At 46.7% G+C, this 26592-nt stretch overlaps 1 protein-coding gene across 1 annotated transcript in view; it reads right to left on the reverse strand.

Moving 5' to 3' along the window:
* Window positions 1-26592, reverse strand: part of FHOD3 (formin homology 2 domain containing 3) — a 474874-nt gene that overhangs the window by 390558 nt on the left and 57724 nt on the right. The window contains exon 3 of the mRNA XM_054163992.1: window positions 15604-15668. Within this exon, the coding sequence (XP_054019967.1) occupies window positions 15604-15668 (65 nt within the window). The remainder of the gene's footprint in view (window positions 1-15603; window positions 15669-26592) is intronic.

Genomic DNA, 26592 nt, shown 5'->3' on the forward strand with positions numbered 1-26592 from the left:
AGCATGTACTTTTCTGTTTGGTGCTTTGTTTGACTTTTCCCTATAGAGAAAATTAGGAACTGTTTGGGCATTTCACAGCATCACAGTATCACCAAGGTTGGAAGAGACCTCAAAGATCATCGAGTCCAACCTGTCACCACAGACCTTAGGACTAGATCATGGCACCAAGTGCCACATCCAATCCCCTCTTGAACACCTCCAGGGATGGTGACTCCATCACCTCCCTGGGCAGCACATTCCAATGGCGAACGACTCGCTCGGTGAAGAACTTTCTCCTCACCTCCAGCTTAATCCTCCCCTGGCACAGCTTGAGACTGTGTCCCCTTGTCCTGGTGCTGGTTGCTAGAGAGAAGAGACCAACCCCTTCCTGGCTACAACCACCTTTCAGGTAGTTGTAGAGAGCAATGAGGTCACCCCTGAGCCTTCTCTTCTCCAGGCTAAGCAACCCCAGCTCCCTCAGCCTCTCCTCACAGGGCTGTGCTCAAGGCCTCTCCCCAGCCTTGTTGCCCTTCTCTGGACATATTCAAGTGTCTCAATGTCCTTCTTAAACTGAGGGGCCCAGAACTGGACACAGGACTCAAGGTGTGGCCTAACCAATGCAGAGTACAGGGGCATAAGGACTTCCCTGCTCCTGCTGGCCACACCATTCCTAATGCAGGCCAGGATGCCTTTCTCTGTTTGAAACTGCTCATACTTCCTGCCTCGCCAAGAGCCAGCCAACAGGTAGGACCTGTTTCATGCAGGTTTCTTTGGCTGTCAAATATTTTTAATATACTCAAAATTTTCCTACATTGAGATTCATCAAAAATCGCTCAATTTTAGATATACTGTTGTTGATGTGAACAACATACAGCAGAACTCCTTTGTGAGGGTTGTAACAAAGGTTTTCAGGTTAGTTACATTTGATGCTGGACCTTTAATGCAAAAATACTGATGTTTAACCTCAGTGCAACACCAAGCATTTCAGCACAGCAGCAGAAGGCAAAAAAGGAAGCCTCCTGATATGTTTTGATGCAGCTCCAGGGCACCACTCCTGCCTTTTTCTCTAAGCAGTAAGAAACAGAAAAGCAATGACAGCTGCCTGCCTTCTTGCCAGCATCATCACCATCTTCCCCTGTCTGGAAAAGCTCATCTATCCCCCACACCCTGCAGAATGAGCTCCACTGCTAAAAGAGAGGAGGGAAACCCTGGTCCTCAGACATAAGTGAGATCAATCCCAGACCTACTTCTGTCCCTAACCTTCTGAGAAGCTTTCCACACTCTCAGCTGTCCGTTTCACACAAAGTGAAGCAGTAGGCAAGTCTCTCAGTGGCATCTGATGCTGAACAGGCATGGTCAATGAACCTAAACTTAGAATTGTGGAAGAAGAAACACATCTGATACTTCCAGTATCTGAAGGGGGCTACAAGAAGGCTGGGGAGGGACTGCTCAGGATCTCAGGTAGTGATAGGACTAGGGGGAATGGAATGAAGCTGGAGGTGCGGAGATTCAGGCTGGAGGTGGGGAGGAAGTTCTTCCCCATGAGAGTGGTGAAGCCCTGGAATGGGTTGTCCAGGGAGGTGGTTGGGGCGCTGTCCCTGGAGGTGTTTAAGAGCAGGCTGGATGAGGCTCTGGGCAGCCTGATCTAGTGTGGGGTGTCCCTGCCCATGGCAGGGGGGTTGGAACTAGATGATCCTTGTGGTCCCTTCCAACACTGACTGATACTATGATACTTATATTTTTACCTTCAGCTACCTTGATATGCCAGCTTTAGATATTTTAAAGTTATAACTTGCCCTTAAAGTTGAACTGTAATCCTTATCAACAGCCACAGGGAGAAATACACCCAGGGAAGCAGGTTTCAATTAATTATTTTTAAATACACAGTTTACCAACACACTGCTCTTTTTTAATAGTAAGATCAGAGCTAAACATCTAACATGTGAAAGGTCAAAAAGAAGCCTGATATATAACATCATGAATATCAGAGCAATCTCAGCCTGTGAAATACAATTATAAATGGCTTATGACCTCCTCCTGCTTACACGAGCATGCTGCCCAGCCACAGTAACTTTAACACTTGCTGGGGCTTTAAATTAATAGAATAGAATAGAATAGAATAGAATAGAATAGACCAGACCAGGTTGGAAGAGACCTTCAAGATCATCGCGGTTGTATCTTTATCTTTTTTGGAGCCTAAAGCTTTACATATCTTGTTGACTCCTAAGTCTTTAAGAACAGAGACTTATAGGACCTGTTATCATTATTAAAATAGAGATGCTGTAAAGAAAAAATGAGAAAGGAAAAAAAAAAAACCAAACCAAAAAAACAACACAGTAAAAAAATCCTCAAGGAAAACCCAGAAGCTAAATCAGTGGCATGGCTGAGAATGACATCCCAAAGTAACACTGCTGGCTCAGCCACCTAAACATGAGCCAGCAGTGTGCCCAGGTGGCCAAGAAGGCCAATGGTATCCTGGCCTGCATCAAGAATAGTGTGGCCAGCAGGAGCAGGGAGGTCATTGTGCCACTGTACTCTGCATTGGTTAGGCCGCACCTTGAGTCCTGTGTCCAGTTCTGGGCCCCTCAGTTCAAGAAGGACATCGAGACACTTGAACGTGTCCAGAGAAGGGCAACAAGGCTGGGGAGGGGCCTTGAGCACAGCCCTGTGAGGAGAGGCTGAGGGAGCTGGGGTTGCTTAGCCTGGAGAAGAGGAGGCTCAGGGGAGACCTCATTGCTCTTTACAACTCCCTGAAGGGAGGTTGTAGCCAGGAGGGAGTTGGTCTCTTCTCCCAAGCAACCAGCACCAGAACAAGAGGACACAGTCTCAAGCTGTGCCAGGGGAGGATTAGGCTGGAGGTGAGGAGAAAGTTCTTCACAGAAATAGAGTTGTTAGCCATTGGGTTGTGCTGCCCAGGGAGGTGTTGGAGTCACCGTCCCTGGAGGTGTTCAAGAGGGGATTGGATGTGGCACTTGGTGCCATGGTTTAGTTGTCAGGAGGTGTTAGGTATTAGGTAATAGGTTGGACTTGATGATCTCTGAGGTCTTTTCCAACCTGGTTGATACTGTGATTCATAGTAGATATTACTGTTCTAACCAGTTATTTCCAGAAGGGCCTATCTTGGTGGCCCATTATGGGCAGTTACAAACAGCTCAACATGTTACAGAATTTCTCACTCGCCTCAGAAGTTAAGTTGACAGGGGCTTCTTTCTCTTTAGATCACAAAAATGTGCTAAATTTAGTCCTAATAATAGTTCCATGACTCTTTTAGACATCAAATTTTAGAAACTGAAATACAATCCAGTAAGTTCAACTTGATTTGCTCCTTGTCAATTTTTGGTGATATGTTATTGATCAGCAGGTGCACAGTGGCTAGATGGCAAGAAGTAAAGAATAAAATTGGTATTGCTTTTTGGCTTTAATCTTCAAACCCCTGTTTAGACTGCATTTAAAAACACCCTCAAAAACATATACCCATGTATCAGTATTACAGTACTCTGTAATTCCTTTAGTTTAAATACCTAAAATAAGTCTAAATGGCCTTGTGTGGAGGGGTGGGATGCAAAGTATCATACTAGTTATTGTCATAGAATGTCAGGGGCTGGAAGGGACCTCAAGAGATCATCCAGTCCACCCCCCCTGCTAGAGGAAACCACACAGGAACACATCCAGGAAGGTCCTGAGTATCTCCAGAGAGGGAGAGACTCCACAACCCTCCTGGGCAGCCTGTTCCACTGTCTGTCACCTTCACAGTGAAATAATTCTTCCTCCTGTTTCCATGGAACTTCCTGTGCCTCAACTTCCACCCACTGCCCCTGGTCCTGTCATTGGGCATCACTCAGCAGAGCCTGTCTCCAGCCTCTTGGCACTCACCCTTTATGTATTTCTAAACATGAATGAGGTCACCCCTTAAGTCTCCTCTTCTCCAAGCTGAAGAGCCCTCAGCTCCCTCAGTCTCTCCTCATATGGAAGATGTTCCACTCCCTTCATCATTTTCATGGCTGGACTCTCCCAAGCAGTTCCCTGAGGTCCTTCTTGCCATGAGGGGCTCAGAACTGGAAACAATATTCCAAATGTGGCCTCACCAGGACAGAGTAGAGAGGGAGGAGAACCTCTCTCGACCTATGGACCACAGCCCTTCTAATCCACCCCAGGATACCCCTTGGCCTTCTTGGCCACAAGAGCACATTGCTGGCTCATGGTCAACCTCCCATCCACTAGGGCCTCCATTTTCCTCATGGTTTCATGACGATACAGTTTCCTTTAAGGTAAGAAGATGATTGAGAACTATTGTTTGTTGAGAAACAGGATTTGTATAAAATCTCCCTATGTTTTAAGAGTCAAAAGTAGACTCCTTGTCTTTTGCAAGTTTTCTTACACATTGTAAGAAAAGGGAATTATTACAGAAATCTAAAGTTCTCAGAAAAAAACCCAACCAAACAAACTAACCAGAGGAAGGACGAGGTTCCACAAGACCAAGGGCAAAGTCCTGCAGCTGGGTCAGGGCAATCCCAAGCACCAATATAGGCTGGGCAGGGACTGGCTTGAGAGCAGCCCTGAAGAAAAGGCCTTGGGGGTGCTGGGGCAACAGGAGCCAGCAGTGGGAACTTGCAGCCTAGAAAGCCAACCAGAGCCTAGGCTGCAGCAAGAGAAGCATAGCCAGCAGGGCCAGTGAGGTGATTCTCCTCCTCTGCTCCACTCTGGTGAGACCACACCTGGAGCACTGTGTCCAGTTCTGCAGCCTCTATTACAGGAAGGATCTGGAGGTGCTGGAAGGTGTCCAGAGAAGGGCCACGAGGATGAGCAGAGGGCTGGAGCTGCTCTGCTGTGAGGACAGACTGAGAGAGTTGGGGCTGTTCAGTCTGGAGAAGAGAAGGCTCCCAGAAGACCTAATTGTGGCCTTCCAGGATCCGAAGGGGGCTACAAGAAAGCTGGGGAGGGACTTTTGAGGGTGTCAGGGAGTGATAGGACTGGGGGGAGTGGAACAAAACTAGAAATGGGGAGATTCAGATTGGATGTTAGGAAGTTCTTCCCCATGAGGGTGGTGAGACACTGGCACAGGTTGCCCAGGGAGGTGGTGGAAGCCTCATCCCTGGAGGTTTTTGCAGCCAGGCTGGAGGTGGCTGTGAGCAACCTGCTGTAGTGTGAGGTGTCCCTGGCCTTGGCAGGGGGGCTGGAACTGGCGGTCCCTTCCAACCCTAATGATTCTGTGATTCTATGCTATTCTGATTCAGAGACATTTCATTTGATCTCTGAAGTCCTCCCCAGTGCACATAGAGACATTTCACATTTTAACACAAAGCTTTGCAATATGAGAAAAGCATCCTACTAGCATGCTCCACGAGAGCTGTTTCAAACCTGGAACAAGCACCTTTAAAGCAGACATCCATTGCTTTAAAGAATGACTCACTGCTAAGCCAGGCTTCATCTGCTCCACAGGGTCTTGGCTCTTCTTGCTGCAAAGCCTATTTTAAGGACTATAATTGAAATGAAATATGCAGAGAATTCTTGGAAGTTTCTCTTTGTTTCGACACACCTTCTGAAATCCTATGGGAATTGCCCAGAGGTTTCTTGGTGAGATCACAAAAGGCAAATTACAGGTTATGGGGAAGCACTGTGGTTCATCCCCACAATGGAGGCTGACTAAAACCATGCTCAAATTGTACAGCACCAATCTAACCTTTCAGTTGAAAGGGGTGCCCATTTTTAGAGCAGAGCCACAAGCTATTTATATGGATAGATTTTCACTAAGCAATCTGACCTGGGGACCAGGGAACTCTACTTAGAGCATCTGTGTTCCACCTTTTCAAGAAATGAAATTGAACTAAACCTAAAAAGCCAAAAACCTGTATTTTTATCAAAGTCTTTGTATCCATTTCATGTTTCACTCCTATGGAAAGAGAACTGAAGCAGACACCTTCAGTCACACCTGGAAGCAGGTTTCAGTGCTGCATGCAGTCTTAACTGAAATTAGTGTATTTAAAAAAAAGCCTTTAAAAATTAAAAAACAAACCCATAACTTCCCCAAGCTCTGGGATCCCTTTTCACATATTTTCATTTGTGTGATGTCAGCTGAGATATAATGAACACACTGTTTGTTACCTTCATCTAAGTCAGGAACTTTACCAAGTTGCAGCAAGAGCTGCACCAAGCACACCGTGCTTACAGACTCGCAATGCATGCAGGATCCCTGTGTGGCACCAATGAACCCATTTGTTGTAGTTTGAGCTGGGTGCCCCCCTGGTGCATTCACTTCCTGTGTCCAGAAGTCCAGCCCAGAGGGATGGACACAGGAAATTGTGTATTTCCTACCATAATTCTTTGCACCACTATAAGATCCAGTGCGGAGTCTTTCCTTCCTTCTTCCTCTTTCCTTCCCTCTCCGAGACTTGGTAACTGGGGGAGAGATCTCCCGGCCATGGGCCTGATTAGGCCCAAGGCCACAGGGGGATGGGCAGTCTCAGGCCTGGCCAGCTGAGACTAGCCCAGCAGAGGGAGGGGGAAGAAGGAGCCCTGGGGGTTTTGGATGCACCCTCAGGTGGGGATGGGATCTTTCTTTGTCACTGCGCTTTGGGTTTTCTGTAACATTCACCGCTTTCTATTTAAACTTTCATCACTTTTGCAATCCGTTTGCCTGAGTCGTTATTTCTGCCTGTGGTGGGGAGGGGACCTGCCCCAACCCATTACACCATTAATCACCATCTCTTCTGTCCCAGTTATGCTAAGAAGGCAGTGGATAAAGCAATTTCTACTCACCTGTCCCTCCTCTTACTATCACTGCAAAGAAGGCAAAACCACAGCACTTCTGACAAATTCTCAAGGCTCCTCTTTTGTTCCCTTTATATTAAATCTGAATCAGTTGCACATTCTGCTGCACTACTAATGCTCTCCACATGTTTCCTCTCTCAAACTGAAAATGTTTTCTATTTGGAATGCCTAACACTAAACAGAAAGCTGTAAAACGCCCTTCAAACAACTCCAAGTACCTCACTTTCTCGAGACCTTCATTGGAACATTTCAGTCACTGAGACAGACCTCGACAGGCTGGACAGATGGGCAGAGTCCAAGGGCAGGAGATTGAACACATCCAAGTGCCGGGTTCTGCACATTGGCCACAGCAACCCCATGCAGTGCTGCAGGCTGGGGGCAGAGTGGCTGGAGAGCAGCCAGGCAGAGAGGGACCTGGGGGTGCTGGTTGATGGTAGGCCGAACATGAGACAGCAGTGTGCCCAGGCAGCCAAGAGGGCCAATGGCATCCTGGCCTGCATCAGGAACAGTGTGGCCAGCAGGAGCAGGGAGGTCATTCTGCCCCTGTACGCTGCACTGGTTAGGCCACACCTTGAGTCCTGTGTCCAGTTCTGGGCCCCTCAGTTTAGGAAGGAGTTTGAGTTGCTGGAAGGTGTCCAGAGAAGGACAACAAAGCTGGGGAGGGGTTTGGAGCACAGCCCTGTGAGGAGAGGCTGAAGGAACTGGGGTTGCTGAGCCTGGAGAAGAGGAGGCTCAGGGGAGACCTTGCTGTCTACAACTACCTGAAAGAAGGTTGTAGCCAGGTGGGGGTTGGCCTCTTCTCCCAGGCAACCAGCACCAGAACAAGAGGACACAGTCTCAAGCTGTGCTAGGGGAGGTTTAGGCTGTATGTTAGGAAGACGTTCTTCACAGACAGAGAGATTGCCCATTGGAATGTGCTGCCCAGGGAGGTGGTGGAGTCACCATCCCTGGAGGTGTTTAGGAAGATCCTGGATGAGGCACTTGGTGCCATGGTTGAGTTGATCAGATGGTGTTGGGTGATAGGTTGGACTTGACGATCTCAAAGGTCTTTTCCAACCTGGTTAATTCTATTCTCTTCTATTCTAACATGCAGAACTGAAAGCCTTCCAACCGGCTCTAAAGATTGCTGAGAGAGAAACATGGCCAGGTGTGCGAAACCGTGATGAATCTGTGGACCCTTTGATGGGCTAAGAAGAGATTGACCTTGAACACATTGCTGTGTACCCTTGAATGTCTGGAAAGTCCCTGAGCTGAAAATATAAATAGCTTGTGACAGACAACTTTGTAACTTGTTGAGACAGAGAAACCCCAAGATTGAGATAGAAGAATGGCAGGAGAAGAAACTTGGGCTGGCTCAGCCAAATAACTGTAGCAATGTATCAGTAACCAATAAGAATCTTACAAACAACTTATTAACCAATTAGAAGGGACCACACTGGCATAACTAGCATATAAATAAGTGTTGATTGAATAAAGAAAGTGTACTCTGCTCACTGCCACAAGTGTGTGTATGTCGCTTCTGTCCGTCACCAGAACAGTGCCAGCCAGGACTTCCTACAGATTCCTGGATGGTGGCTACTGCCCTGTGGGGTGGCTGCAACAGTGGAAGAAGATCAGCTGGCAACACAGGGCTAAGCCCACTTGGGCTGCTTCATTGTGGCAGGACATTGCTGCTCGGGTAGAAAACATGGCTCTGAAGGTATGTCACATTGACGCTCACATGCCTAAGAGCTGTGCTAATGAAGAACACCAAAACAATGAGCAAGTGGACAAGGCTGCCAGAACTGGTGCAGTTCTGACAGATCTGGCCTGGGAGCATAAAAGTGAACTGTTTGTAGCTTGATGGGCACATGAAACATCAGGACAGCGAGGGAGAGAGACAACATGCAGATGGGCTCAAGACTGAGGGGTGGACCTGACCACAGAAGCCATCACAGAGGTGACACATGGTTGTGAAACCTTTGCTGCAATCAAGCCACCAGAGCTAAGTATCCCTGAAACAGAGAGCAAGGGCTAGGTTTTCACTGTGGTGAGGCCTGACTCTATTAGACCACTGCCACGAACACAGCAGGCCAAGCATCACATCCTCATGATAGTAGAGGCAAGTACAGGTTAGTTGGAAACATACCCTGTAAACCATGCCAGTGCCTGGAACACCATCTTAGGCCTTGAAAGGCAAATATTGTGGTGACATGACCTGAACAAACTGAATCCAAACATTGGCTCTCACTTCAGGAATAATGCCATCCCAAGAAACAGGGCATTGAGGGGAGCTATCACATTCCCTATCACCCACAAGCCTCTGGGAAGATTGAGAGATACAATGGACTGTTAAAGACCTGGTTGAGAGCATTGGGTAATGGGGCATGGAAGCACTGGGATGCAAATTTAGCAGAAGCTACTTGGTTGGTTAATTGCAGATGATCTGCTAACCATCCTGGTTCTGCCCAAACAGAACCTTACACACTGTGGGGGGAGATAAGGTCCCTGTAGTGCGCATGGGAAAGTGGCTGAGGAAGGCAGTGTGGGTTGTTTCTCCCATAGGAAAAGGCAAACCCATCTGTGGGATTGTTTTTGCTCAGGGGCCTGGATGTACTTGGTGGGTAATGAGAAAGGATGGGGAAACTCAGTGTGTGCCTTAAAGAGATTTAACACTGGGGGGGAAATAACTTGGAATGTGAGTCGTATGTTGCAGGAAATGAAGCAGTAAAAAGGAGCCAGACTGATGGAGTTTTGTAAGAAACAAGAGTACAGCAGTGGCTAAAACCAAGCTGGTGTTGGTACCCAACAGCAGGATATCCTGCTGCTCCTGTCCTGAACAGTCCCAAGTAACATCTGAAGGAGCAGAAGAACATCTTTCTATTAAAGGACTGGGATACTGGCATAAATCTCTGTGTGCTGGGTATTGAGATGGTTTAAGGATGTACTCTAAGTTGTGACTGTAAGCACGAAGGGATTTAAGTATGAGAAACAAATGAGATGGTAAAATGTGTTGAATTGTGTAGAGCCTGAGCATGACACAAATGGTATGGAATAAGGAATGGAGACTGCATTGGGTTTGGCTGAGTTGGAGTTAATTCTCCTCAAAGCATCCTTCTGGCGCTGTCTTTTGCAGTGCTGTAACTGAATGTTGGTAACACAGCAGTGATTTGGCTACTGCTGAGCTGAGCATGCAGGTTGTGCTTTTCCAGCATTCCCCCTCCTCGGGAGTATGTTGAGAGGATGCATCAGAGTCAGTTGACCCAAACTGGCCAGAGGGCTATTCCATGCCATGAGGTCAGCTCAGGTATAAGAATGAAGTGAAAGAAGAATGGGGAGGATTTGTCCATGGCGTCTGGCCTCCAGAGGAGCCATTAGGCATAGAGAGCCCTGCTGCCCAAGACCAACCACTGTCCTGCTGATGGGAAGCAGAGATTAGCATCTCTCTCTCTGCTTTCACTTCCATGTGCTCTATTGCTCTGCTTATCATTATTATTAAACTGCTTCTATCTTATAACTGGCCTTTACTATATTTTTACCCTCTCCCCAGTCCATCTAAGAAAGGGAGTGATAGAGCGACTTTGGTGGGCATTAGGCCCCCCACCAGGGCCAAACCACCACACAAGGCTTTAACTTAGCCTTGCAATTGTTAAGTACACACAAATTAAAATTACATTATGGTGCATCTCAGTACAAACAAGGCAAGGCATTCATCTGCCAGAAAGACCAGACACATTTTTCCCACGGGGTATTAATTCACAATAAATCAAACTTGAACAAAGTGTCAACTTTGGTAATCATGGGGAAAATGCAACTGACACACTGTGATTTAAATATTGATTTTCCTCCTCTAAAGGCCTTTCAACATAAACAAGTACAAAAGGAAATCTATAATTTTCAATTAGTTATGGTGTCCCCCAGGGATCAGTGCTGGGCCCCATCCTCTTTAATATCTTCATTGATGATCTGGATGAGAGGATTGAGTCAGTCATCAGCAAATTTGCAGATGACACCAAGTTAGGAGCAGATGTTGGTCAGTTAGAGGGTCGAAAGGCTCTGCAGAGGAACCTTGACTGACTGGACAGATGGGCAGAGTCCAACGGGATGACATTCAACAAGTCCAAGTGCCAGGTGCTGCACTTTGGCCACAGCAACCCCATGCAGAGCTACAGGCTGGGGTCAGAGTGGCTGGAGAGCTGCCAAACAGAGAGGGACCTGAGGGTGCAGATTGACAGCCACATAAACATGAGACAGCAGTGTGCCCAGGTGGCCAAGAAGGCCAATGGCATCCTGGGCTGCATTAGGAATAGTGTGGCCAGCAGGAGCAGGGAAGTCATTGTGCCCCTGTACTCTGCATTGGTTAGGCCACACCTTGAGTCCTGTGTCCAGTTCTGGGCCCCTCAATTTAAGAAGGACATCGAGACACTTGAACGTGTCCAGAGAAGGGCAACAAGGCTGGGGAGAGGCCTTGAGCACAGCCCTGTGAGGAGAGGTTGAGGGAGCTGGGATTGTTTAGCCTGGAGAAGAGGAGGCTCAGGGGTGACCTCATTGCTCTCTACAACTCCCTGAAAGGTGGTTGTAGCCAGGAAGGGGTTGGTCTCTTCTCCCAGGCAACCAGCACCAGGACAAGGGGACACAGTCCCAAGCTGCACCAGGGGAAGTTTACACTCAAGGTGAGGAGAAAGTTCTTCACTGAGAGAGGCGTTTGTCATTGGAATGTGCTGCCCAGGGAGGTGGTGGAGTCACCATCCCTGGAGGTGTTCAAGAGGGGATTGGATGTGGCACTTGGTGCCATGGTCTAGTCCTGAGGTCTGTGGTGACAGGTTGGACTCGATGATCTTTGAGGTCTCTTCCAACCTTGATGACACCGTGATAACAACACTGGTTTAAGCAATTACCTGTTTAATATCAAAAAACCCCACACAAACAAACCAACCCCAACAAAGCCCAAACAAAAAGCAACAAAAACATTGTGACCACTGCAGTTTGTATTTAAACCACTTAAATTTTACTTCTGAAATTACCTTTGTAATTAGTCCTGACAATGTAGTCAGGATCAAGCCAAAATGGGAAAAGAAGGAGAAAGATATTTAAAAGGAAACTTGTTCTTCCATGCTCCAAGTCGTTTATGTGAGCACAAGGAAAGAACTCAAATGGAAAGGAAAAGAAAAAAACAAAGGCAGAAAGTGTTTGTGCTTGGCTTGGTATGCCAGGACGAATCCAATGCTGACAGGTGTGCTTTATAGCTCCACCTCTAACACATCACTGCCCACGGAGCGCAGGGTAAGGAAGCAGTGATTGTGTGTGCGCTGGTGAGTGCCGAAGCGACTTGCAGCTCATTGGGCAGGACGCTGAGCCTCTGCCAGTGCACAAGGTAAGCTCACTAGCCAGAGCAACCGCCTCTCATGTGGTAAATGTGCACTAGAGATGATCAGAAAGATCAGCAAAGGGCCCCTTTTTGGTTATCTTGGCAGTTGGCATGGGCAGAGTATGTGGACAGGATGCTGCAAATTACTCAAAGAGTGATGGTGGTTATTTCAAGGAGAATAATGAAGAGTTGATTTGGTACAATCAACATGGCATCACCAAGGGCAAATCATGCCTTAAAAGCTGGTGGCCTTCTATGATAAGGTCACAGCATCAACAGACAAGGGGAGAGCAGCTGATGTCATTTATCTGGACCTGAGCAAAGCCTTCAACACTGTCCCACATGGCATCCTGATCTCCAAGCTGCTAAAATAGGAGTTTGATGGATGGACCACTTGTTGGATAACGAACTGGCTTGACAGCTGCACTTAAAGAGTGGCTGTCAATGGGTCCATGGCCAAGTGGAGGCCAATGACAAGTGGAGTCCCTCAGGGATCAGTACTGGGACCAGGCTTGTTTAACATCTTTGTTGGTGACATGGGCAGTGGCACTGAGTGCACCCTCAGCAAGTTCACCACCACCAAGCTGTGTGGTGCAGCTGACAGCTGGAGGGAAGGGATCCATCCAGAGGGACCTGGACAGGCTGGAGAGGTAGTGCCATGCCAATCTCATGACGTTCAACAAGACCAAGTGCATCAAGTGGGTTGGGGCAATCCTAGGCACTGATACAGGCTGGGCAGGGACTGGCTTGAAAGCAGCCCTGAAGAAAAGGCCTTGTGCTGGTGCTGGTGGATGACAAGTCCAACATGAGCCAGCAGTGTGCACTTGCAGCCCAGAAAGCCAACCAGAGCCTGGGCTGCAGCAAGAGAAGCATAGCCAGCAGAGTGAAAAAGGTGATTCTCTGGAGAAACCACACCTGGAGTATTGTAGCCAGTTCTGAAGCCCCTATTAGAATACACAGAATAAACCAGGTTGGAAGAGACCTTCAAGATCATCGAGTCCAACCCATCAACCAATCCAACACCACCTAAACAACTAATCCATGGTACCAAGCACCCCATCAAGTCTCCTCCTGTACACCTCCAATGATGGTGACTCCACCACCTCCCCGGGCAGCCCATTCCAATGGGCAACCACTCTCTGTATAGAACTTCTTCCTAACATCCAACCTAAACCTCCCCTGGCACAGCCTGAGACTGTGTCCTCTTGTTCTGATACTGGTTGCCTGGGAGAAGAGACCAAGATCCACCTGTCTACAACCTCCTTTCAGGAGGCACTTGGTGCCATGGTTCAGTTGACTAGATGCTGTTGGATGATAGGTTGGTCTTGATGATCTCGAAGGTCTTTTCCAACCTGGTTAATTCTATTCTACTCCAAACACATACCAGATCTCTTAAGTTCTAAACCTAGTGCTGATATTGCAAAAATTATTTTAACAGGCAGCCGATGTGAAAGTCTGTGCTAGATGCAGGAAAGTACCCACTGCATCAGTGCCATAGTCCTCTCATCCTGTGACAAGCGTAACTACCAGGCACAGGTCACCAAACAAGGCCAGTACTAAGAGCTGCAGAGTGTCCTTGATTTTTTCAAACTGTCCTGTACCAAAACAAGTCAGACATGTATGATCTATGGAAATGAAGGAGACAAAATACGACATTACCTCACCCTGTGGACTGAAACAAAAACTTACCCTAAAAAGCTAAGCTTCAGCAGGGGGACTAGAAATTAAAATCAGATCTCGTGTTTGGCTTTTCTGCCTATAATGAACCAGGCCAAGAGCCCATATCCAAACACATCTCTGCTTTAGGAGTTTGAAATCAAGTTTTGCAGACTGGTTTTCACTGTACTCGAGGCTGGATGCATCACCTCTGCCAGAGAATGACAGTATCTGACACAGGAACACACGTTCATACAAGAACAAACACATGCACAGTAATATGCTCTGTCGCCCCAGTGAGCCCGAGTGGCTGCTCAGAACCTGCCACATTCCAGTTCCTTGATGCCTGCACTCTGGACAAATTTTTTTACAGGGAAATTGTTTTTACAAAACCTCAGTCCAGGAAACATGAAATCTTGTCTGGATGCACTGGTCTGGTTTTGCCAAATGTATTCCCAGACCTAACAAGAACAAGCTTCTCCAAGCTGCTCTTAGTTTTGCTCACACTGATAAAAATCAGCCTGGACTCTGCAGCATCTTTCTTTCTCCTCTAATACCTAGCAGTGTAGTACAGGGGAATCTGCTCCTGCATGAGCCAGCCTGCACACCACTCTCACTGAGAGCACTTCCCTGAGTCAGTGGCAGTGCAGGGGAATCTGCTCCTGCATGAGCCAGCCTGCACACCACTCTCACTGAGAGCACTTCCCTGAGTCAATGGCAGTGCAGGGGAATCTGCTCCTGCATGAGCCAGCCTGCACACCACTCTCACTGAGAGCACTTCCCTGAGTCAGTGGCAGTGCAGGGGAATCTGCTCCTGCACGAGCCAGCCTGCACACCACTCTCACTGAGAGCTAATCAAGGAATTCTGTATGTTGATTACACTCAGTTCAAATTTCCAGAAAAGGACATTTCATAACACATCCTGGGGTAGGGCAAAGAATATTAGTTGCATTAATAGCCTGATTCCTCCAACAGCAGTAATGCTGTGGAAACAACACAAAATTGTGACTCTCTCATCCTTTTAAGGAGAATATCTACAATTCAGTGCTTCAGCTATGACCTCTTGAAGCCAAGACCAACAGCAAACATAACAGAGTGCTCCAACAAAGAAGTTGAAAACACAACAGGCAACTGTGGCATGCACATAGAGGATTTTAGATTTTTCTCAATCACCCACCCATAACTATCACAGTACCATGGCACCAGGAGCCTAAGCTCTGATGCTAACACTCAGTGGAACACACTGCTCTGCAGAACACTCCAAGAATGCTGAGAGCACCACAGAACACTTTAGAACACATTCATGCCATTACAGCATGTCAGTCTCTGCTTATTTAACCTTAAAGCTCTTATGACATGCACACTATGACTTTCATTAGCCTCCTCTTCACGACAGCATTGTCTTAACCAAGATTTTCAAGACATTGATGCTGTGATGATGACAAATATGTGGCCAAGATCTACAAGAAATGAAGTAATAAACACTGAATGCTATTAAAATGCAGTATTTAGCTGTCAGCCAACAATTCTTCAGATCCCCTTCCCAATTCAGAACACAGTCTTCAGGCAGACAAGAAAGCTGTGGCAAGACAGATAATCCAAGATTCTTCGAAGCACACTGAACCATAACACTCGCTGTCAAATGTCATATTTCCCTGGGCTGTTTAACATACTTTAAGGGCAATGTAACCAATACAACCGACTTTTAGCATGCAACAAACAGAACAAAGAAATCAATGCATTGAGCATTATCCTCCACTTGGAGCACAGCAAGTCTGATTCGCATTCCTCAGATTTGCTTCTCAGAGACTGATTCTGTTTGTTTGCTTTCAGGCACGTGGAACTTCACTTACCAATGCAGGCATGAACTCTCACAGACAGCTGGGTCCTCAGAATTATACTGTGCTTCTTGCCTCTCCTAAAAAGAAGAAAAAAGAAAGCTAGATAAAGGTGCACAGAGAAGGCAGAGAGGTTGGGAGTGAAGTCGATGCTACCAAAAGGGGGTGGGAGAATAGTATTACAGATCATGACATTGTCTCTCATCATCCAAATCTACTTTAACTGGCAATGAATTTTCCTCAAGTCTACTTTCCCTATGACAGCAGTTAGTATGTGATCTCTCCTTTATCTCAGCCTTATTTTCCCTCCCTTCTGTTGAAGACACAGAGACAGAGCACAACTAGGTAGGCAGCTAGCCAAGGGCCAACTCACCACAATGACAATAGAAATCCACATTAGAGAAGTAGCAAGTGATGTCTGCAGATTTTCATTTCCACAAGTATTTTAAAGCTAGGTATAGTTAAGTTTAAAAGAAAATGAAAAGTCAAACAAGAGGTTACAGGTGGTGACAGGTTGGACTCGATGATCTTTGAGGTCTCTTCCAACCTTGGTGATACTGAATACAGTTTCACAAATCTGCTCAAGTACCCTAAGCAGGCTTTAAAGTACAGAGAGAGATGAGTTTTTCATGCAAACAGGCAAAACTGAGTCCTCCTCCACTCTGGGTATCAGTTCAATTCTAGTCTTAAATAGAGTGACTCCACCCTGATTGGTTGCTACAATCTTCTTTTGCTTTTAAGACAAATTAGTGTTAGCTGCATTTCCTCAGTCTGGACAGGAGCACTGTTCTTCAAAGTTCTTCCCAGAGAGAGTTGTTTGCCATTGGAATGTGCAGCCCGGGGGGGTGGTGGAGTCACTATCCCCAGAGGTGTTCAAGAGGGGACTGGACGTGGCACTTGCTGCCATGGTTTAGTCATGGTTTCTGTGGTGACAGATTGGACTTGATGATCTTTGAGGTCTCTTCCAACCTTGGTGAATCTGTGACTCTGTGAAATTTGCCCCCCAACATTAACTTTGCCACACCAGCTCAGCTGGAAGCAAATGGAAGCTGTATTTACAGGCAGAACTACACTCTGCAATGGAATGCAATGAGTATGTACAAAATACACAGGAGTTACAATATTTAAAAGGATTTATGATTAACAAAGAGCACGAGGATCCCCCTGGTCAGAGACCAGGGGAAGCAACTAGCTTCTCCTTTTCTGCCCCCCACTCCCCATACAAAAAGAGAGAACGGAGCAGAAAAAGTAGCTGTAACGCTTTACCCAAACAACGCAGCCAAGGTCAAGCAGAAGCAAGGAAGTCTCTCTCCAGAGAGAAGAAGCGAGAAGAGAAAATTCATAGAATCACAGAATCAACAAGGCTGGAAAAGACCTCAGAGATCAGCAAGTCACCCAAGAACTCATGACTAACTAAACCATGGCACCAAGTGCCACATCCAATCCCCTCTTGAACACCTCCAGTGATGGGGACTCCACCACCTCCCTGGGCAGCACCTCCCAATGGCCAGTCTCTCTGGGAGGAACTTTCTCCTCACCTTGAGCCTAAACTATCCCTGGCACAGCTTAAGACTGTGTCCTCTTGTGCTGGTGCTGATTGCCTGGGAGAAGAGACCAACCCCCACTTGGCTACAACCAGCAGAGTAGTTGTAGAGAGCATGAAGGTCTCCCCTGAGCCTCCTCTTCTCCAAGCTAAGCAACCCCATCTCCCTCAGCCTCTCCTCACAGGGCTGTGCCCCAGACCCCTCCCCAGCTTTGTTGCCCTTCTCTGGACACGTTCAGGTGTCTCAATGTCCTTCTTAAACAGAGGAGCCCAGAACTGGACACAGGACTCAAGGTGTGGCCTAACCAGTGCTGAGTACAGGGCAGAATGACTTCCCTGCTCCTGCTGGCCACACTGTTCCTGATGCAGGCCAGGGTGTCATTGGCCTTCTTGGCTGCCTGGGCACACTGCTGGCTCATGTTCAGCCTAATATCAACCAGTACCCCCAGGTCCCTTTCTGCTTGCCTGCAGGTTGTTGTGGCCAGTGTGCAGAACCTGGCACTAGGACTTGTTGAATGCCATCCTGTTGGACTCTGCCCATCTGTCCAGCCTGGCAAGGTCCCTCTGCAGAGCTCTCCAACCCTCTAACTGGTCAACATCTGCCCCCAGCTTGGTGTCATCTGCAAATTTACTGATGATGGACTCAATGGCCTTATCCAGATCATCAGTAAAGATATTGAACAAAATGGGGCCCAGCACTGATCCCTGGGGGGACACCACTGGTGCCTGGCTGCCAGCTGGATGTGGCACCATTCACCACCACTCTCTGGGCTCACCCTCCAGCCAGTTCCTAACCCAGCTCAGAGTGCTGCTGTCCAAGCCATGGGCTGACAGCTTGGCCAGGAGTTTCCTGTGGGGGACAGTGTCAAAGGCCTTGCTGAAGTCCAGGCAGACTACATCCACAGTCTCCTTCAGGTGGGCAGTTATTGCCACCAAGATGATCTGTTCCATCATTTTCCCTGGCACTGAGGTCAGGCTGCCAGGCCTGGAGTTTCCAGGTTCCTCCATCCGACCCTTCTTGTGGATGGGCATCACGTTGGCATCTTCTAATCATCTGGGACCTCTCCAGTGAGCCAGGACTGGTGGAAAATGACACAGAGAGGCTTGGCAGCTCATCTGCCAGCTCTGTCAGCACCCCAGCACCCCAGGATGGATCACATCCAGTCCCTTGGGCTTGTGAGGATCCAAGTGGCTCAGCAAGTCCCTAACTATTCCTTCATGGACTTCAGGGGCTCCGCACTGCTCCCTGACCCCATCAACCAGTTCAGGAGGCCAGTGATCCTGGAGTCTTCCTTCCTTAGTGTTTAAAATGGAGGCAAAGAAGGTATTTAGAACCTCAGCCTTGTCCTCATCTTTAGTTACAGTGTTCCTCTCCAGGTCCAATGAAGAGTGCAGGTTCTTCTTGCCCTCTTTTTAGCATTAATATATTCATAAATATGCTTTTTATTGTCCTTTACAGAAGTTGCCAGCTTGAGTTCTATCTGGGCTTTTGCCTCTCTGATATTTCTCAAGCAGAGCCTGACCCCTGGTAGGCTCACTTAACAGCTGCATCAAGAACCTGTCCTCCATACATTCTAAGAACCTTCTGGACTGCCTCCTCTCTGCTGAGTTAAGTTTTGGTACAACTAACTTGAGTTCCTTCTCTCTCCAATGGGATTGTTTAGAATCATCTTTATTTGCCTTTTTACACCCAATAGTGATTTATTTTCATTTTACTACTTTTCTGATCAAGATCTGTGAAAAATTTTAAAGGCATAGTCTAAAACTACCACAATGGCTCAGGCTGTGTCTAGTCCAGACTGGAAAACAAATTCTAGAAGTTTCAATTTAAATTTGCAATAGCAGCCAAAGGTTTATAAATCTGCAGGTCCAAATCATGGACCTCACCCTTCCCACTGCCCAGCCATCATGGGCTAACAGCACAGTTACAACCTGCAGGTAACTTGTGAAACTGTATATAAAGGTTTATCCTCTTCAGCTCTATCAAATCATGGAAAATAAAGGTGACATCAGAATCATATAGAATCAATAAGGTTGGAAAATACCTCACAAAGGTCACTAAGTCCAACCTGTCACCCAGCACCTCATGACTACTAAACCATGGCTCCAAGTGCCACATCCAATCCCTTTTTGAACACCTCCAGGGATGGTGACTCCACCACCTCCCTGGGCAGCACATTCCAATGGCTAACAACTATCTCTGTGAAGAACTTTCTGCTCACCTCCAGCCTAAATTTCCCTTGGGGCAGCTTGAGACTGTGTCCTCCTATTCTGGTGCTGGTTGCCTGGGAGAAGAGACCAATCCCCACCTGGCTACTACCTCCCTTCAGGGAGTTGTAGAGAGCAAAAAGGTCTCCCCTGAGCCTCCTCTTCTCCAGGCTAAACAATTCCAGCCTCCTCAGCCACTCCTCATAGTGCTGTGCTCTCCCCAGCCTCATTGCCCTTCTCTGGACACAATGAAGAGTCTCAATGTCCTTCTCAAATTGAGGGGCCCATATCAGGTACCAACAAACCTTGCATTTTTATTGCTTTTAATTGTTATTAGACAGGAAGGTTCCCCCCATAATCAGGTCCCCCATAATCAGCCTTTCACACCACTACTAGGTTCAACTGGTAAATCACTCCCAGCAAGGCAAACTCTAAACCAGGTGGTAGCAGATCAGCCAGGCATCCATTTACCTTATCCCAAACCTCTATTAAAATGAATGATCCTTTGTGACCATTAGTGAAGTAAAGACAGCTGTTCACTGAAGCAAGGTAAAGCAATGCCATGGGCTGTTGCCTGTTTATCTTAAAGAGGGCTTAGACTGGATGTTACTTAATAACAATCCTTCAGTTCTTCATCTATTGCAACCTAATCTAACAGCCTAACCACTATGAAAATGTAACACAAATGCCCTTTTTTGTTTGTTTTGCTTTCACCTTTTCATTTCCATCTCCACTTGCACACAAGCTTCTGCAATGGGGGACCGCCCAGTCCATCACTTCATAGTTTAAGGTATTCCATCAGCAGTGGAAAACAAACTATTCCTTGTGGAATGCCTAAAAGACTCAATTTTTGGCAGTTCCAATGCTTGAATCTATCAAGTTTTCCCTGAAAAAGATCTGCAAGCCAGCACACACAATAAGGAAAGTGTTGCTTAACCTGTTACTAATCAGACAGCATAAATCCTAGGCTTTGATTTCAAAGCTGCTAAGATATGTTCTATAGTGCAGTTTCAGTATGGTATCTCTGTTCATTAAGCTGCAGATTCAAGAGATGCAAAAAAAACTGTTAAAAAAAGGGTTGTATGAAAGCCAAGCCCTTTGAGCCAGAGCACACGTGCACGGCGAGAGGAGTTAAGCAGCTCTCTGAAAGTCATCTGAAAACCTGACCCAAACAAATAACCTGTTTGAAGTTCGTCACAGATCATCATCCAACAATCTAACTGCAATGTCTGAGCTGAGGTTATTCTCACAGAATAATGGAAAAAAGGGGGCTCAGGAAATCATTTTAAAAGGTGGTTTCTTAAAGGCTAAGATTCATATCCAGTACACTTCAAATGGATGACAGAGCCAAGAGCCCTTCTGAGTCCATGGCAGGCAGTTGGAGGCAGCCACACACACTCCTTTTCAAATGAAGTCAGTGGACTTTATTACCTCAGATCTAAAAACTTAGCATGAAGTCCAACATTGTGTTTTCTGTTTGCCAATAGGAATTTGGCAATCAACAATCTCATTCCTTATTAACAAGCCATATGCCATGCACACAGTTACACGTGCATGCCAGTGAGGGGAACAGCACCCAGGCTGACCTGTTGCGGGCATATCTGTGCAAATCAGGACAACACACAAACTGCCTCTGAAGTGCTGGGGTTTTACATCCTCCTACTCTTCCCAAGCACATTTATTAGACAAGATTTTCTTCCTTCTTTTTCTACCTTTTTTTTTTTTAATTAGGGAAAAAAAGGAAAGAAAAATGGATGGAAGAAGAAATGGGAAGAAATTGAGAAACTCAAGAGTTGAGTGAAACATTCAAGGGATTCACCAAATATGTGTTTTAAGTCACATTAATAGTGCAGTAGTAAATTATTATAAGTATATGCCAGTAAAGATCTACGTGGAGTCTTCTAGGGACCTCATTACAAGGCAGTGAGTTTTCCAAAAGACAATGAAACACACACTCTGAAATGCAGCAGGTTAAAAGAGGGGAAATATTTGCTTATTTTGTCCTTAGCAGTTTCTGTGCAAGCAAGTCTCAGGAGCTGGGAAATGAGAATCCCCTCCCCACCCCTCTCCCCTACTTTCAGAATCACTGTGCTGGTTATTTTTCAGTTGTTAATAGTTCCATTTCCACACATTAAAACAATAACCTTCTAACAGTCCCTGAAGTGTCCAAGGGCTGACCACTGCCTTCACAGTCAGTGAGTGACCATTTTTCAAGAGCTGATCTTATTCATAAGCAAAACTCTGTCCATTCCCACCCCAGAAGCCCAAGCCAAACTTTAAAGGCATAGCCTAAAACTTCTACACCCATACAGAACAGCTTTCAGCAGGAAGTTTATCCTATGGTTTCATGAAACACTGAATGGCATGATCAATTAAATCTCCATCTTGCATTTTTGCATTAAGAAAACACAAATTTTAGGAGTTGGTGAACGGACTCCAGAAGAAAACAGTTTCACCACAAGAACATTTAGACATGGGAATGAACTCCCAAGGGAAGTATTCCCTCCATTGGACAGTTTTGTTAGTGTAGAATAGAACAGAATAGAATAGACCAGACCAGGCTGGAAGAGACCTTCAAGATCATTGTGTCCAACCTATCAACCAATCCAGCACCACCTAATCAAGTAAAACAATGCAACCAAGCACCCTATCAAGTCTCCGCCAGAACACCTCCAGTGATGTTGACTCCACCACCTCCCCAGGCAGCCCATTCCAATGGGCAATCACTCTCCCTGGGAAGAACTTCTTCCTAACCTCCAGCCTAAACCTCCCCTGGCACAGCCTCAGACTGTGTCCTCTTGTTCTGGTGCTGGCTGCCTGGGAGAAGAGACCAACCTCTGCCTGTCTACAACCTCCCTTCAGGTAGTTGTAGACAGCAATGAGGTCACCCCTGAGTCTCCTCACCAGGCTAAGCAACCCCAGCTCCCTCAGCCTCTCCTCACAGGGCTATGTTCCAAACCCCTCCCCAACTTTGTTGCCCTTCTCTGGACACGCTCCAGCAAGTCAACCTCCTTCCTAAACTGAGGGGCCCAGAACTGGACACAGGACTCAAGGTGTGGCCTATCCAGTGCAGTGTACAGGGGCAGAATGACCTCCCTGCTCCTGCTGGCCACACTGTTCTTGATGCAGGCCAGGATGCCATTGACCCTCTTGGCTGCCTGGGCACACTGCAGGCTCATGTTCAGCCTACCATTGACCAGTACCCCCAGGTCCCTCTCTACCTGGCTGCTCTTCAGCCACTCTGACCCCAGCCTGCAGCACTGCATGGGGTTGCTGTGGCCAATGTGCAGAACCTGGCACTTGGATGTGTTCAATCTCCTGCCCTTGGACTCTGCCCATCTGTCCAGCCTGTCGAGGTCCCTCTGCAGAGCCTCTCTACCCTCCAGCAGATCAACTCCTGCCCCCAGCTTGGTGTCATCAGCAAATTTACTGATGATGGACTCGATGCCCTCATCCAGATCATCAATAAAGATGTTAAAGAGCATGGGGCCCAGCACTGATTCTTGGGGCACACCACTAGTGACTGGCTGCCAGCTGGATGTGGCACCATTCACAGATCACACAGCCAGGCGTACTGAATCCAGAAAGTTCTTGCAGTGCATTGATGACAACTTTCTGGTGCAGGTGGTTGAAGAACCAATGAGGAGAGGTGTGATACTGGAGCTTGTATTAATGAAGAAGGAGTGGTCCAGGACGTTGAAGCAGGAGACAGCCTTGGTTGTTGTAACCATGAAATGACAGACTTTAGTATTGTTAGTGAAAGATGCAGGGCAAGTAGCTCTCCTAAAAGTACAGGGTAGAAATTTTACTAATTTCATCCTAATCAAAGAACTACTTAAAAGTGTCCTATGTGCTAGGGCTCTAGATGGTAAAGGGGTGCAATAGAGCTGGTTAATATTCAAATGCCATCTCCTCCAAGCTCAAGAAAAATGTAAACTCTTGAAAAAAAAAGAAAAAAATCTAGTAGAGAAGGTGGGAGACCTGCATGGGTAAGCAAGGAGCTGCCAGGGGGAAAAATACCACACGGAAGGCACAGGGCTACAGTAACAGGAAAAAGGGTCTGGTCAGGTGGGAGGACTTAGAGAAATACTGGCAGAGCATGTTGAGATGCAATGAGGAAGGCCAAAGCTCTCTTAAAGCTAAACCTGGCTAGGAAAGTGAAAGAAAACAAGAAGGGCTTCTTTAAATAAATCAATAGTAAAAGGAAGAATAGGGAGAAAGTGGGTCCAATGTTAAATGAGGTGGGAGATGTGACAGGACCATGCAGAGATGGCAGAAGTACTGAATGCCTTCTTTGTCTCAGTCTTTACTGCTAAGACCAGCCTTCAGGAATCTTAAGACACTGGAGGTAAGAGAGCAAAGCTGGAGGGAGGCCTACTCTCCACTGGTCAGTGTTAGAGTGTCAGGGGTAGAGATCACTCGGATGTAATAAAAACACACAAATCTGTGGGCCCTGATAGGGTGCATCCATGAGTGCTGGAGATGGCAGCTGTGCTGTACCACTCTCCATCATTTTTGAAAGATGATGGAGAACAGGGGAGGTGCCTGAGGAAGAGCACCAAATAAAAAGGGCAAGAAGGAAGACCCAAGCAACCACAGACCAGTCAGCTTTACCTCATTCCTGGAAAGGTGACAGAGCAGAGCTTGTTCTGGAGGCCATCTCTAACCACATGAAAGAAAAGAAGGTTATCAAGAATAGCCAGCATTGATTCACTAAGGGGAAATCTTGCTTGTCTAATCTGGTAGCCTTCTACAAAGGCAAGACCAAACAGATACAATAGGGGAGAGCAGTAGGTATCATCTACCTTGAATTCAGCAAAGCTTTTCATACTGTCTCCCATAACATCCTTGCAGGCAAACTCAAGAAAAGTAATTGGACTGTGAGATGAATTGTTAACTGGTTCAGCAACATTTTAGAGACTTATGATCAGTGACACAGCCTGTGGCCAGTGGTGTTCCCCAGGGATCAGTACTGGGTCCAATTTTGTTCTGTATCTTCATCAATAACCTGGATGAGGGGATTGAATGTACCTTCAGCAAGTTTGCTTGCCTGGGGCGGGGCTGACACACTGGAAGGCTGTGCTGCCCTCCAATGAGATTTGGACAGGTTGGAGAGCTGGGCAAATGCAAACCTTATGAGGTTCAATAAGGACAAGTGTAGTGTTCTGCATCTGGTGAGGTACACCAGGCACCAGTACAGACTAGGGGTCATCCTGCTGGAAAGCCACACAGGGCTTGTGGGCTTTGTAGCTTGGCCTGTTTTGGAGAGGTTCTTCAGCTGCAGTCTTCACAGCGGTGCTCGTTGCTTCTTCCAATAAAACAAAACATTCCTGGGGTCTTGGCTCCTCTCAGCCTGGCACAACATGTCTCTCTGCCCCTGTACACATTACTGTGAGGGGCACCTGCAGTCTTTCTTGGTAAACTGAGGCACAGCTCAGATTCCAACTCGCAAGGCAAGAGAGGCTTGGCTTCTTGGGCTTGCAGGGTTAAGGCTTGTACAAGGCTTCTCTCCCAGATCTTGGACGAGGCAAGGCAAGGCACTCACTCTTCGGGATAGTATTTATAGATTTCCTGAGACAATGCTGGCCAGTGACAACAAAGATTAAGAGGTAGAAACCTGATCTTTAATCTATAGAAATGGTTTTCTCCAGACGTGGCCAAAGGCGTGCACACACACCTGGCCCACTTGGACCCCTGCCCACTTGGGCATGTTCAGACAAGCCTGGGCAATGTGGGCAACCTCCTGAAAAAACAAGACCTCCTGGCTCCTGCTCCACTGTCTGACTCAGAGCATTTGTGAGGCTTTTGTCCCTTCAGGACGCCCTTGGAGCCCACAGTGCACCCCACAGCCAACGGGAACAGCTGAGTCTACCACATTGGGAAGGGACCACCCCTGGGAGCCAGGCATTCTCAATGAGCCCCTGAAGCCTCAGCAGCAACCAGCTTAGCAAAGAGCCTTCACCAATGAAACTGTACCTTTTTAGTGTTTACATGCTTAACACCAGTTTTGGTTCTGTTTAAAATCCCTACCTGATTACCTAGTATTGAAACCTGTGGATTATAAAGCAGCCTGGGAACACCCAGAGTTGTAATTCATGAGCAAAAAGTGGTTTAAGTATCTTTGAAAGGTTCTCTTAATTGCATGTGCCTTAATACCCAGCCTCTCTGCTGTATTCAGATGCCAGGTGTTCTTGTGGAGTCGTTCCCTGGTGGATAAACACCAGAATTGCATAGGAGTTCCCCTATTGAATAACCTGTTTGTATTTTTCTAACCTGGTTCAAAATTGTTAAACTGTTCCCAGTTTATGGGGTTATATCCACGACTGTATGCTGGAGTCTGCATATATATATACACTCTTAGAAAGTTCTTAATACTTTTGGATATTAATAAATAATACCTCTTTTTTTTTTAAATTTCATAATTCATAACCATGACAGGCCTGCCATAGGTGATTCTACTCTGGCAGAGGGGTGGGACTCAATCTTGGGAGGTCCCTTCCAACCCCGACTATTCTGTGGTTCTCTGAAAACTGTCCTACCTTGCAGCAGAACATGCATCTGTGCATGTAAGTGCATCAAAATACATTCTATTTTGCACTGATCAACTTACTTGTTTTGATATCTTTCTGCTTTTTGGCAGTTTTCCATTAGCATCACATTTGGTAAAGGCTCAAGATGCAAGTTCTTCAATACAGCACTCTGCCCTCAAGCTGTTTATTTTACCCTATCAGTTCCATTTAGGAAATGGGCTCTGCATTTATTGCTTAGCCATCAATGCTTTTACTAGCAAGCAAAATCACTGAGTGGCAAGTTTGAAATAAATTACTATTTTGCTGTGCTGCTGTAGTCCTAACCCTGGCAGAAGTCACTTATTTCCACGGCTTCATTACCATTATACTGGGATAGCCACAGATTTGCAGTGGTTTAAGCTATTAGTTCACAACTGGAGCTTAAATTGGAGACACTTATTTTTATCACAAGCGGATTATTATCTTAGTCTGTAATGAAACAAATGGACACACCAAACAAATAAGCAGATAAATTCCCATGGGATAAACTGTCTGAGCTTGCTTACACAAACCTACTTCGCTTTTACCATGGGGTAGGCACCCGCACCCAAATACTTGCTGGGGAATAGGAAGCACAGCAAGTTCACAGCTTTTACTAATTATCCAGCACAAACTCCGTGCACTGCCCACGGCTCCAGGCAATTACACTGCAATATTACACCAGCTTGCAAAGCTACACCAACT

This window comes from Dryobates pubescens, chromosome 9 (assembly GCF_014839835.1).
Source record: "Dryobates pubescens isolate bDryPub1 chromosome 9, bDryPub1.pri, whole genome shotgun sequence".
Lineage (NCBI taxonomy): Eukaryota > Metazoa > Chordata > Aves > Piciformes > Picidae > Dryobates > Dryobates pubescens.